The sequence below is a fragment of the Mirounga angustirostris genome, unplaced genomic scaffold, assembly GCF_029215605.1.
Source record: "Mirounga angustirostris isolate CCGP_5_RB_7025 unplaced genomic scaffold, mMirAng1.0.hap1 SCAF_9, whole genome shotgun sequence".
Taxonomy (NCBI): Eukaryota; Metazoa; Chordata; class Mammalia; order Carnivora; family Phocidae; genus Mirounga; species Mirounga angustirostris.
The window spans coordinates 109,014,656-109,028,357 of NW_026991717.1; the positions used below are offsets into that span (position 1 = coordinate 109,014,656).

The 13,702-nt window shown below is 46.4% G+C and overlaps 1 protein-coding gene across 3 annotated transcripts in view; it reads right to left on the reverse strand.

The window, feature by feature from the left end:
* The window catches only part of SPTB (spectrin beta, erythrocytic), a 123,058-nt gene that overhangs the window by 43,598 nt on the left and 65,758 nt on the right, over positions 1-13,702 (reverse strand). For all 3 annotated transcript variants that reach the window (XM_045901036.3, XM_045901035.3, XM_045901037.3), the window contains exons 3-8: positions 4,671-4,822; positions 3,300-3,473; positions 2,028-2,119; positions 1,563-1,643; positions 1,144-1,259; positions 604-716 (exon numbers count right to left, since the gene is read on the reverse strand). In XM_045901036.3, the coding sequence (XP_045756992.1) occupies positions 604-716; positions 1,144-1,259; positions 1,563-1,643; positions 2,028-2,119; positions 3,300-3,473; positions 4,671-4,822 (728 nt within the window). The remainder of the gene's footprint in view (positions 1-603; positions 717-1,143; positions 1,260-1,562; positions 1,644-2,027; positions 2,120-3,299; positions 3,474-4,670; positions 4,823-13,702) is intronic.

A 13,702-nucleotide genomic window follows, 5' to 3' on the forward strand; every position in this document is an offset into this window, starting at 1 on the left:
GGCAACATTAGCAGGGAGCTAGCTCTGCTAGGGTGCAGGGGCAGCTCCACCCTCCCCCTAAGCCTATAAACACTGGTAAGCTTGTTGTGCCAGGACATCAGCCGCTAGAAGGGCCGAGGTCTTGTTTATTTTAAAATGCATTATTAGGAATCCAGGGCTTCTAGGCACTGCCTTTGCTAACCACCAGGCACACAAGGACGAATGAGAAATGGTCTCTACCCTTGGGGAGCTGTGGACCAGCAGGGGAAAGGCATCTGGCAGGAGGGTCTGTACAGTGGGATGGGTTCCTGATCCACCACAGAGTGAAGAGGCCCAGAACCACAACAGACCAACACATAAAAGCCCATCATATCCCGTGGAAATGTTCATGAGATGGGGAACAGGGGCGAGGACATTGGTCAGGACAGACCATCAACTTGTTTTGGAATTGAGCTTGGGAACCATTAACGCGGCAGTGCTTGGCTTCAGAGGAAGTTGGTGGGGGGTGATCTGTCTCCCCCACCTGCAACTGGGGCCCAGACTCAGAGCTCTCAGGATGGAAAAGGAGGATCACAGTGTGGCGAACAGGGAAATGAGGTGACACTCTGTGAAAGAGCTCTGTACCTTGCCCACGCGCTTGCCCTCCACCGCGAGCACCTTCATCTTGGAGAAGTAGTGGTAAAATGCCACCACATAGGTAATGATGGATTTCTCATCAGGGTTTTCCGTGAAGACATCTGCAAGGGGAAAGAGTGCATGCTCAGGACCCTGCTGGAAGCTGGAACTGTCAGGCTCAGAGGGTTTATCTCCCTGTTCCTCCAGCATGAAATTCAACTCCAGGCACCAAGAGACAACCAGAGGGGTGAGAATGAAAGAGTGCGATTTTCGCAAGAGGATGAAATCCATATTTGGACCACAAAGGGAGTGAAAGGAGTGAAAAAGAAGGATCCAGAGACTACAAATGGGTGAGGGTCAGGAACCGTCTTGGATCTGAAGAGCAGGCCCAGAGCAGAGCGCTGACCCGGCCACTGGCCCCTCGCTGTGTCCGCGACTGGCCCGGCACTGGGCCTAGACTCCTCTCAGTGTCCTGTCAGTCTGGGGCTCCCTCCGGCAGGAACGCTACCTCCCTCACAGCAGCGAAGGGCTGGAGCAGGTGCAGCTCACCTTCGGGGTCGAGGAGCGGGATGATGCCCAGCTGACGCTCAGCTACCTTGAATGCATGCTCTAGGTTGTGCCGCGCGTTCGAGTCCTTCAGCTTATCAAAGTCGATCAGGTCAGGCCTGGGGACAAGGCCAGACTGCTAAAAGGCGGTGGCCGCAGCATCCCCCACCTACAGGGCAGCCCCAGCACGAAGCAAAGACACTGGACAGATAGCTGGGCAGAAGTGAAAGGAGGAGACAGAAAGCAGGGGAGGGGCAGCGGTGAGCACCAGAACGTGGGGAAGGGGCAGAGGGCATGCCTGGAATTTCAGGGAGGCAGAGAAGCTGCGGGTGAGAGAAGGCTTAAACAGGGACCTACACGTTGTGCGCGATGTATCCCAATAGCCCAGGGGTTCTGCCCTCAGCCCTCCCCATTCTGCTTACCGGTGCTTATGTATCAGGGCGTTAAAGGCCAGGCCGTCCTTCCAGCTGGAGGTGAAGTTGGTGACATTGACCTGGGGGTAGCTGCATCCAAGAGAAACATCAAGACCTAAGAAACAGATTATTTTGGGGTCCCCAAAAGTGTATGAACTGAAGGACCAATACACAGGAGAGAAATGGATCTGTCCCTTCTTGAGCCCCTTCAGCAACAGACGAACAGGTTCCTCCATAAGGTGGGCCCAAGAGACTCGCACACCCAACAGACACCACGGTCCGACCCAGGCAACTCTGGAAAGGAATCCCGAATTCCAGGCCTCCCAGAATCAGGTCCGGATACATCTTGCATTGGTTACGCCGAAGCTGCTATAGTTCTGGGCGATGGCATGTGTGTCCCTTGGCTGTGGCAGTACGTGGGGGAAGGAGGAGGGGAGTGAGGACCGGAGCAGCGAATGGGTTCCCAGGACATACCCTGCTGTCTTCATCTGACACCACAACAGTAGCGCATCCTTGGCAGAGCGCGTCTCACGACCTTCTTGAGTTTGCACGACAATGTCCTGAATCTAGGGGTGCGGGAACGAGAGAGGGAGAAACGAGATTTGCATCTGGCTCCGTGCCTTCCTGCTCTCCCTGGGAAGCTCCCTCCCGCTCTCTTCCTTCTTCGCCATCCATCTGCCTCGCCGGCCCTGCAACACAACCAGAGTGCAAGGCCCTGGGTCCCCATGGCCTGTTTCCCCGCCTTAGTCAGCTATAATGGGCCAGGGATGGCCTCCTCATGTCAGAGGAGACAGCCCTAACTTGATAACTAATGGGATAGTGAGAATAAACAAGATGCCCCAAATCCTCCTCTGAGGAACAATGCCCTGCAAGGGACAACATGAATATTGAAAGGTATTCTGTTTTGATTAGTAGCGCCTCTTTTCATTCTTCCCAATTCTGTGGTCAATACTGTTTCATTGTCCACACCCACAGAGTGAAATTGGATCCCCAACACCCCTCGGATGAGATCTTCAATCTGTGAGCTGTGTGCTATCTTCTTTCTCCTTGCCCTCCCTGACCTCAGGACTAGATTCTTCTTTTTTTTTTTAAGATTTTATTTTTTTGTCAGAGAGAAAGGGAGAGAGAGACCGAGAGAGAGCACAAGCCGGGGGAGAGGCTGGCAGAGGGAGAAGCGGCTCCCCATGTAGTGAAGAGCCCGACGTGGGGCTCGATCCCAGAACCCTGGGATCATGGCCTGAGCCGAAGGCAGCCGCCCAACTGACTGAGCCACTCAGGCATCCCGGGACTAGATTCTTCCTGTCCCCAAGCCAGCCGGTGGAAGGCCCCGCTTTCCTTCCCTTGCACTTTCTAAATTCCCTTTACAAATAACGGACCTTGAATTTCAGGGTGGGAAGAAAAAAGTTTCTGATTGAAAAACTTAATATAGATCTTCTGTATTGTTTTTGCAACTTCTGAATCAAACGATTTTAAAAAACCCAAAAATTTACACATTGGGGGAAAGTGACAAAAGCAGATCTCCCAGCCAGACCTCACCCCAGCTACTAATTTCTATCTTCTCCCTCAAAAGACTACTGTTGACTGAATGGCTCACCCTGAGCTTCAGCAATTAGTGCAGAGGATGGTCACTTCTTCCTATAAACACTGCCCCATAGGACAGGTTTCTAGCCTCCCAGAATGTGCACAAATACACTTCATTCGCCTTCCTGGCCCAGGGAGGCTCCCTCTGCTCCCCCAGGAACCCACCTGGAAGCGAAGGATGATGGTCCAGATGAGGCCCAGGACCAGGCGGTGGTTGCCATCCACGATGTCATGGGAGCCCATGTTTTCCAGGTGCACACGCTGCTCCTTGAGGAACTGTAGGGCCTTGTCCACATTCTCCAGGCAGTGGATGCGCATCTTCCCCTTCGTGGGCTTTGGCTGAGGGATGGCATTGGCCCCATGGGCATGGAGGGACCTCACAGTCACCCCAGAGGTGATTGCAGCCTGGATCAACTCCTGTCATCAGCATCCACCCTCCACCCTCCCGGCCAACCTCCAACTCTCAGGTTCACTCCTTGACACTTTTCAATCCATCCTTTCTGCAAAGTTCAGATGCTCCCCTTTCCTTGGGTACCCAGAGCTCTGTAATTGGGCTGCTTCGGTACTATTCCTGGGTTGGAACAAAGACTTCTGAGGGGGTAATAAATGCCGTTCAAAAGCACTGACACAACAAATAGTTAATTGAGCACTTATTACATGCCAGGCACAGTTCTAAGAACTATTAACTGCCGGTGGTAAGAGTGGCTTTTTGTTTGGGGAATTGATAACGGGGGCCATCCCACCATCCAGCCTCCTCCCTCCCCACCTCTGAATGGCTCCAGCCAAAACTTAAGGGGACCACCACCGAGAAGTAACCACATCATGTGAAGGGTTCCCAGTGGTAACTCCTTCTATAAGAGGCAGCAGCCTGGAGTTGAAAAAGCCAGTGGAAGAATGTGGTACGTTTTCATTCAAACCCCGAGGATCTTAGTACCTCATCAGGTACAGGTATCATTTTATACTTAGGGGAAACAAGGAAAAGAAGTTCCTGACTGACAGACCCAAGGTTATGATGGAAGTGACTGAGCAAAACTTGAACCTTAATCTGGTTCTCCCTCAGAGACAACATTACTGCCAGGTGGGTCACAATGGAGCGGGCCTATACTACATTTCCACTTGTAAGAGTGATAGGACACACAGGAAAATATCTTCCATGCTCTTCTCTTGGTTCCAAGAAGGATGTCAATTTCTCCAGCTGGGTAACAAAATCCATCTTAGCCTGCGTGAGGAGGCTGAGGGTGGGTCCACTGCAGGCCAGCCACAGATGCCTTGCCCCCCAGTGGAGGAATCAAGAGCTCTGCATGGCTTCTGGGAGAAGCATGAAGAGGTGGGAATGGCCAAGAGGCAATACATTCTGACAAGAGGTCAGACAACTCAGTAAGCCACACGGACATCTCACATCAGTAAGTAATGAAACCTCCCAAAAGAAGAGGGAGAAACCTCGAAGGCCATGAGAACTGGAAACATCCCCAGTCATGTCTTTTCTAAAGAGGGGGCACAACACCAGCCACAGGGTTCGGGGAAAGGGGCTTTTACCAGCATCTCTCCAGAGAGCACCTCCAGCAGCTTGATGAGCATCCGCCCATCCCGCAGGTCCTTGTAGAGGTCAGTGATGCGGCAGGGCACGCGAGCCAGGTTCGAGTTCACCCATTTCGTGAAGGTCTTCTTCTGAACAACTTCCCGCTCATCTGAGTGGGGAGAGGAGTCTTGGGTGAGGTGCCCAAGGTTAGCAGTGTCAATGTGCAACGGGCTGAAGGGTTTTCTCTTAATTCCAGGGTCCCCTGTCTCTCCTTGTCAGGGGAGGTGGATGTGTCTATCCCACTCCCTTCCTAGGAACATTTGGGATCAGGCTGTAGCCTTGGGCGACATGGGTCCATGTGCCGTGACTGGGACAATGAAGAGATAAATTCCACCACCACATTCTAAGCACGATGGCTATGCACCCCTCATTCAGCCACCTGTTTCCTGTGCCTGACAGAATGCTGTCCCGCTGTAGCGGCGAGCTCGGATTTCAATGCCAGGGTCACCCATCTACCCATCCAACCAATATTCCCTCTGCCTAGAATGGTCTCTCTTGCCCTTCCCCTCTCCAGCCCCCTCCACCCAACTCCTATTTGTCTGGTAGGAGTCAGAGCTTCTCTGAAAAGCTTTTCCTGACCCTTTGGCGAGGTTAGGCCTCCCCGTGCGTGCCCTCATCCCTGCATATGCATTTCTTATTAAGATCTCGCTTCACATTCATAAGAGTTGAAAGCCCATCTCTCCTGCAAGAGTGTAGGTATCTCCAGCCTAGCGAAGTCTTGTCTGGTTCACTTCTATATCCCTAAGGCCCAGAGCCTGGTATACAGTAAGCGCTCCAGAGCTGTATTGTAGTCGATTGCACATTTATTCAGCTCCTGTTGGTGGCAGGCTTGGGCTAGGTCTGATAATTCATAAAAGTAAAACCAACTGCCTGCCCTCAAGGAGCTCCTGGTAGGCAGAGAAGAATGATGAGCAAGGCAAGGGGAATGTGTGATCCACATGAGGTTAGGGATAAGGGAGGCTTGGGTTGGGGGCTAGCCATTGCGTTATGCTGGATCTCTCACCCCCAGAATGGCAGGCAGGGGTTCTCCATCTTCAGACCTGAGAAGCTGACATGACATCCCCACTCTAAATCAGCACCAGCCCAAAGCAGGCTTCTCACCCATGCTGTCCCAGCTCAGGAGAGGTACCTCTTCGCATCTCTGTAAGTTAGATGCTGGTAACCTGTCCAGTTAGGGCTGGGAGGCTTGAACAAGATGCCGGACAGAGGGCGAAAACTAGGATGGCAGAATGAGTGGGGGAGGGGTGGAAGGTAAAGCGAGAGCGAGGAGAGTGGCAGAAAAGAGAAACAAAGGGAGAGAAGAGGGGAGGAGGGGTGAACTCTTGTTCTGCTGGCTTCAGTGAAGAGTTTGTGGCAAGAGGCTGCAGGCAGTCTGGTGCAGGAGCTGACCTGGCAGTGGGGCTGGGCCTCTGGCCACAGAGGATCCCTGGGGAGGGCGTGTGGGGGGTCGGGCACAGCGAGGGCAGACTCAGAGCAGCCCAGCCAGGAGGGATGCCAGCGCCTTGGGAGCAGACTAAATGTCCGCTCGGCCGAGCCCAAACCGTGGCAGGGTTGGCTTGTTGAATTATTAAATACCTGACTGAACAACAACAAAAAGAGGAGCCCAACAGCGTGGGCTCAAGGGTATAATTTTTCGCGGTTCCTGAGGCGCACAGCGTCAGATGCTTCCTATTGCACTGCTATTTTGGTGTTAGGAACTCAGACACTTTATTCACTTCTTCATTCATTCAGCCAATGTTTACTGTATAACGGAGAGGTACCAGGCTCTGGGGGGAGGTGGGACTCAAGGACAGGAAAGACAGTCCTCTCCTTGAGGCAGACACACTCTATTATAAAGAAGACGAGCCCTGGAGTCCCATAGAAAGACTTCAATGGCAGCCATCTAAATAAGACTTCCACAAAGAGGAAAAATGCCACTACTCTCTAAGTCTCACATATAAAATTAAAATGGCAATCCATTCAACCTGGACCTCTGGGCAGAGTTTCAGGGGAAAAACTCTCCTTACTTACTCTTTTGTTGGCAACAAATTAAACCACTTTCCTGATTTCAAGGACTGTTCAGTAAAATGTAACTGAAGATTCAATGATGCACTGGCATTTATTCTGGGGCATGTCTGGATTCAGCAGGGCCAGCCACAACCCCATGGTGCCTTCCCTAGAAACTAGGTCTGTTTAAAGAAGGCGTTAGCTCTTCCAACTGATTGTGGAGCTTTGACCAAGGGGCTGAAAGTTTTAGCCCCTCTAGAGATCAGTGTATCAAAAACCTAAAGTGCTTTCTTCCTTTCTCCTTTTCCTGTTTTTAAGAATCCAAAAATTTCATTACACAGGTGCTGAAACCCTTTTATTTGTGCTTGACAAAGGGTAAGGAAGTGCTTTTAGCCGGGGATGTGGGATTTAATTCTTGGCTGCTGGCCTGGCACACAGACTGGTACTGATGTGTCCTAACTGACCCTTAGACCTCCCCAGTTTTCAACACACAAATGAAGCCTCCTGGACCCCAAAATGTTGGGGCCACAGTTTAGAGCTCAGGGAGGCAGCTTCCTGGCTGCCTTTTACTTGGAGGCTAGGGTGAAATTGCCCAGAATCCCCAGCACCCGAAACATTCTGCAGTGTAGAGACACGGGAAAGATTCTGAGAAGCTAATGATGAGCCTGAGGAGAGAAAAGGCCCAGGGGTGGGAATTAATTTCCATTAGCTGTTTGCTCTGGCTGTCCCACATCGGCATGCGCAGCACATTCACTCCGAGCATGGCCCAGGCGCTCATCCGGAGCCTTCCAAGTGCAGGAGAGGCGGGTGGTCCAGGGCCAGCTGGGGTGGGAACCCAGCTGGTGGGGACAGCCTGGGGCAGTGGCCATGCATGGGGCTTGCTATCCCCAGGGAACCTGGGCCAGCTTGCAGTGACCCTCTGTGGAATGGAGGTTCAGCAAGGTCCGGCTAGGGGTCAGACCTTATTTCCAGACTCCTAAGCCTGCCAGTGCAGGAAAAGGGAGCAAATCCACCAGCATGGCTCAACTCAAAGCCAGAGCCTCGGAAAACCCTGGTGCTTCTGCTGCCCTCAAGCTTAGGGCATCTCCATTCCTGCCTGTTCTTCTTCCTCTTTCTTTCCTTCCCAGGCTGTGGCCATCCTCAGTCCTCCCCTACATGTCAGGGCTTCTCCTAGAAAACTCACCCTCTTCTCTGAAGAGCCAGCTAGAGTAAGTGTCTGGATATTGTCACTGGGTGCTCTTCCTTTTACACTCCTTTTCAAAGGTTTGGTTTGAGGTCAAATAAACCCACACTACCAAAACTCAAATATTTAGCCACTAGTAAGTGAGTTTATACACGGAAAGTGTTCAGAACAGTGCCTGGCACGCAGAAAGCTAGCTGTAAACGTCCTCATCACTGTTAACATCACTACTACTGCGATTACAACATGTAGGGCCCTGTCCTGGATGCTGTGCGGTGCACAAGGCAGGCTCCCTCTCCTCAAGAGGCTCATGATCTCGTTGAGGAAACAAGACAAAAACCCACAAGCAGTTAATTTTGCAACCACACAAGAGCTAAAAGGCAGTTCATTTTAATAACACAAAAGCTGTCACAAGGTGATACTGGATTAATTACCAGATAAATGGTCATGGGCCAAAGAGGAAAGAGGTCATTTCTAATTGGAATAGTCAAGCGGTAGGTGGTGGTGGTGGGTGGGGGTGGTCTCATGAAGAAAACCACTTTGGACAAGCAGAGGAGGAGGGGAGCCAGGGAGGCAAGACGTTCCCAGACAGAGAGGCATGGAAGGATGGAGCTTTTTCGGGGGCCACTGGGTAGCTACAGGTAAGCAGGAATCATGTGGAAAATAGGTTTTTAGCTGAATATGGAAAGCCCTGAATGAAAGGCTAAGTTTAGATTTAATCCTAGAGGCAAAAGATACCACTGAAGGGATGGCAGGATCTTTTTCTGAAATACTAGTTTATAAGGCCCTCAGTGATAATTAAAAAAAAAAAAACAGTGTTTCAGGGGCGCCTGGGTGGCTCAGTCGTTAAGCGTCTGCCTTCGGCTCAGGTCACGGTCCCAGAGTCCTGGGATCGAGCCCCGCATCGGGCTCCCTGCTTGGTGAGAAGCCTGCTTCTCCCTCTCCCACTCCCCCTGCTTGTGTTCCCTCTCTCACTGTCTCTGTCAAATAAATAAATAAAATCTTAAAAAAAAAACAAACCCAAAAAACAGTGTTTCAGCTTAAAAAGAAGTGTGTAAAACCTACATAAAGAAAACCTGAAAAGGCCCCCGAGGCATACAAAAGATTTGAACATGTGTGTAGAAAGGCACATCCGAATCTTGAATAGGAAAACTCAATATCACAAAGTTGTCAGTTTACCCTAAATTAATCTATATATTGAATATTATTTTAGCTATATTTAAATTCTATAATTTGGGGAAAACTAGAGAAGCTATGAGAAATTCATTGGGAAAACAAAAATAGCTAGGAAAATTCCTAAAGAAGAGTACAGACCTTCCCAAGTGCTTTTTCTATCAGATAGTAAAGCACAGCATAAAGGTACAATGATAAAACTTGTGCTACTAGATAGAATATGAATAGACACATTGATGGAACAGAAATAGTTCCAAGCACAGATAGGCATTTGATATCTGATAGACATGGTATTTCAGATATAAAGGGGAAAGAAGGATTATTGGATAAAAGGTGTGGACAAAACTAGATGCCATCCAGGAAAAATTAACTTAAATATATACCTCATGGTCCAGGATAATTTCATTTGGATAAAAACTGAAATGTAAAAATGAAACCATAAAAATACCAAAACAAATCATGGTTGAATGTATTTTTTTAATAATGCTGGTATAGGACACAAAATTCAAAAGGCATAAAATAAAATATTGAAAAGTTCAACTACATTAAAAAAAAACTTCAGGCAAAATTTCTGCTCCTCTTAATTAAAATTAAAAAACAACACAAAAAACTTGTGTGGGTTAGAATACTGTAAGCAAAGTCAAACAAATGACTAAAGATATTTGTAACTTATATCACAAAGAGCCAATTCACTTAGGATATAAGGAACATATACAAATTAATGAGGAAAAGGACCCACAATCCAATAGCAAAATGGACATATGTATGTGAACAAAAAGTTAAAAAACTGTAAAATCTCTTAAATGTGTAGAAAATTGTCCAAGCTATTCATAGAAGTACAAATTAAAAGTATAAACATATACAAAAATTTTAATAAATGGTCCTTAATTAGTCTGAGCACATTAATCATAAAAGACATTTTTGAGACAACTGGGAAAATTTGAATATTAAGTGGGTATTAGGTTATATTAGAGTTGATGTTAATTTTATTCAGTCTGCATTTTTGCCAGCACATAGCTTTAAGCTAGGGGTAAAGCTTGGTGTAATAGTGGTATTATGGTTAGGTGGGAAATGTTCTTGTTTTTCAGAGGTACATATTAAAGTATTAGGGGTAAAATGTGACAATCTTCAATTTACTTTAAAAATACTTCAAACCCCCTAAATGGACAAGCAAATATGGCAAAAAGTGAACAGCTGTTAAGTCGAGGTGATGATTCATTATACTTTCATCTGTATTTTTTTTGTATGTTTGAAATTTTTCATATTAAAAGCCAAAAAGTACAATGACAGTACATCAAGACACTGTTTCACTTATCGGGTGGGCACAGATGGAAAGTCTGATAAAATACAGTGTTTGGTTAAGGGTGTGGGGAAAGAAAACATTCATATGTTGCTAGAGAAGGTATAAGAAACAATATTGCCAAGAATGGTCAGAATTATATATTCAGTAATTCCACTTCTAGGAATATGTCCTACAGATAAACTCATACATTGGGAAATAATCGATATATAAGTTTATTCATTGCATTTTTAAAAAGAGACAAAGACTGGAAGCAATGAAAATGTTCACCAATAGGAGACTGGTTAAATTAAAACTGTATGTCCATACACTGGAATACTTAATTGCTATTAAAAAAATGAGGTTGTTTATGTATTAATATCAATAAAACAATCTTCAATATATCTTGGGTGGGGGGAAAGCACATTATAGAACAATGTATAGTAAAAAAAAAAAAAGCTGGGAGAAATAATATAGACCATTTGGTAATATATGCATCAAATATTCCTGGAAAGTTACATGAGAAACTGATAACACTGGTTATGGGAAAAGAATTGGGTATCTGGGGGGACCAAGGTGGGAATAAAACTATTTTATGCATCTTTTGAGTGTTACCCACTGGATGTACATATTATTTATTCAATAGAGAAATACATTTTTCCTTTTCTTTTTTCTTCACTATTTTGTTTATTTATTTGACAGAAAGACACAGTGAGAGAGGGAACACAAGCAAGGGGAGTGGGAGAGGGCGAAGCAGGCTACCCGCGGAGCAGAGCGCTCGATGTGAGGCTCGATCCCAGGACCCTGGGATCATGACCTGAGCCGAAGGCAGACGCTTAACGACTGAGCCACTCAGGTGCCCCCCCATTTTTCCTTTTCTAAAGAAAATATTAAACTGTTTTTTCTCCTCCTCTCTCCAAGATAGCCCAGTTGCCTTGTGTCTTGCCTCAGAACTTTTCACCAGACAAAAATCACAAGCATGGTTAACCAGCTGAGCCACAAGAGAGGGGGAAGGGAGAGAGGGAGAAGGTTTACGAGGTGAGGAACACCCCCCCCACCTCCTGAGAACAGAGCCCAGGAGGGAGAGTTTCCCTCTGCCTCCCTGACCACCACAGAGCTACTCTCTGAGGTCTGGCCCTCTGAATATCCCCAACGGTTGTTTTAAAGCACTTAGCTCTCCTCCTGGGGTCAAGGCTCTTTCCCTCTCCTGTGTGATGCCTTCTCTAGGCTTCCTCTCGGCTCTTCCTTCAACTTCCCTCCCCCCTTGGCCACAGCACACCTGTCACTGGCCCCACCTACTGCGGTACCTGCTTCACTTCCTGACATCATGGGCATCTGGCAAGTTTGTTTTCAGAAGTCCCAGGTGGGGCTGTTTTAAAATAGAAGCTTTATTACATATTGGCTGTTCTTAAGTCAAATGGTAAGGTTGAAACATCTACCTTAATCACCCAGGTCTAGGTCCATCTAGTCATTCCTGCCATAGCTTCCTATAAAATTCCTTGAGTGCTTCATCTCTCTCCCTCTTTTGTCTGTTAAAAATCTGCCCTCACTATGGACTCTGAGAGACAAACAGGGTTTTAGAGGGGAGGGGGGAAGGGGGATGGGTTAGCCCGGTGATGGGTATTAAGGAGGGCACGTACTGCATGGAGCACTGGGTGTTATATGAAAACAATGGATCGTGAATCACTACACCAAAAACCAATGATGTATTGTATGATGACTAACATAACATAATAAAATTTAAAAAAAAATCTGCTCTCAAGAATAGAGAATAGCAACCTAAGTATTCAAAACAGGATTATATGATCATTTTGGTACTTATAAAGATATTAATAAGGTTGTAGAAGACCTTTCAGTGGCAAGAAAGGATATTAGAATACATTTTAAGGGAAAGTTCAGATTATAAAATTATATGCATAATAGGACCCCGGTTTTATAATTTTTAAAATCCATTTAAAAATGAAAGCTTCAGCTGGATGTTGTTACAGCTGAGCGGTAACACTGTGGGTGACTTTTCTTTTTGCTTATCTATAGTTTCTAAAATTGCTGCAATGAACATGTATTCCTTTCATAATAAGAAACAACAGATGTCATGGAGAAAAATAGGATATAAAGCTCATAAACCCTGAGGAATAAATGATTGATGAAAAGTTACAGAGGTTTTTTGTTTTTGTTTTTTTGAGGAAGCCTGCATTTTTACCAGCACCCAGGCCTAAGGTATGGGTAAGGCTGGGTGGTCAGAAAGAAAAGAGGGAGAAGAGGCACCATGCAAGGCCCATGGACCACTAGCCTGGGCCTGAAGCCAATCATTTAACGTTGAGCCCTTTGTAGGTTTACAGCTTCAGATCTCTCTCCTTCTCATGCCAGGAAGCCAAGAGCTTTGGGAACCTGAGTGAGTGATACTTGAACTCCCATGAACTTGTGACAAACCTCGAAGATACAGACGGCAATCCTATAAAGCCGAGCGGAGGGGCAGATCCTCAGGGACACATCATAAACGGTGTTGGTAGTACAAATTTTACCCTATAGTTTGTTTGGAGAGGAACTTTTCTTTCAGCCAACCAACTTTCATAACACTAGTATTGTGAAAGGCTAGAACAGGATTCCCCCACCTACAAGACCTAAAATCTAGCTAGGGTTGATTCTGAGAGAGAACTCTAGGATGCTTATTACATATGTGCAAAGGCAAGAATACAGCACATAAGACTGACTTTAAAAGTGAGCAGAGCTGGACACTAAGATGCTGGTTAACTAGACTGGTGTACAGTAATACAAAGGAAGACCATATGGCCATGAAAATTATAATCTGCGTGTTTACAGACATGAAAAGATATTCACGGGGTGCCTGGGTGGCTCAGTTGTTAAGCGTCTGCCTTCGTCCCCACATTGGGCTCCCTGCTCAGCAGGAAGCCTGCTTCTCCCTCTCCCACTCCCCCTGCTTGTGTTCCCTCTCTCACTGGGTCTCTTTCTGTCAAATAAATAAAATCTTAAAAAAAAAAAAAAGATTCACAGTATACTGCTCAGTGAGAAGAATTCTAAGATTATAATATTATAGATAATGTTTAAATATTTACACACTTTACACATAGTCATGTATTTATAGGCATTAAAATATCTGTATGGATCATTAACAATGTCCCTAGTTTTCCCTTTTTTATCTATTTTTCTATACTAAATACATATTTTTGGGAAATAAAAATGTTTAAAGATATAGAAGTATTCATCCTATTGTTTTTAAAATAAAATAGGGTCTTTACATATAGTAGGAAAAGAAAGCAAGTTATTATATCCAGTTTAGAGTTTTAAAAAATGTTTCTGAAGAAGGTTAATTTGGATGTGAGGTTCGAAGATGATCATGGTTTTAGAATGGC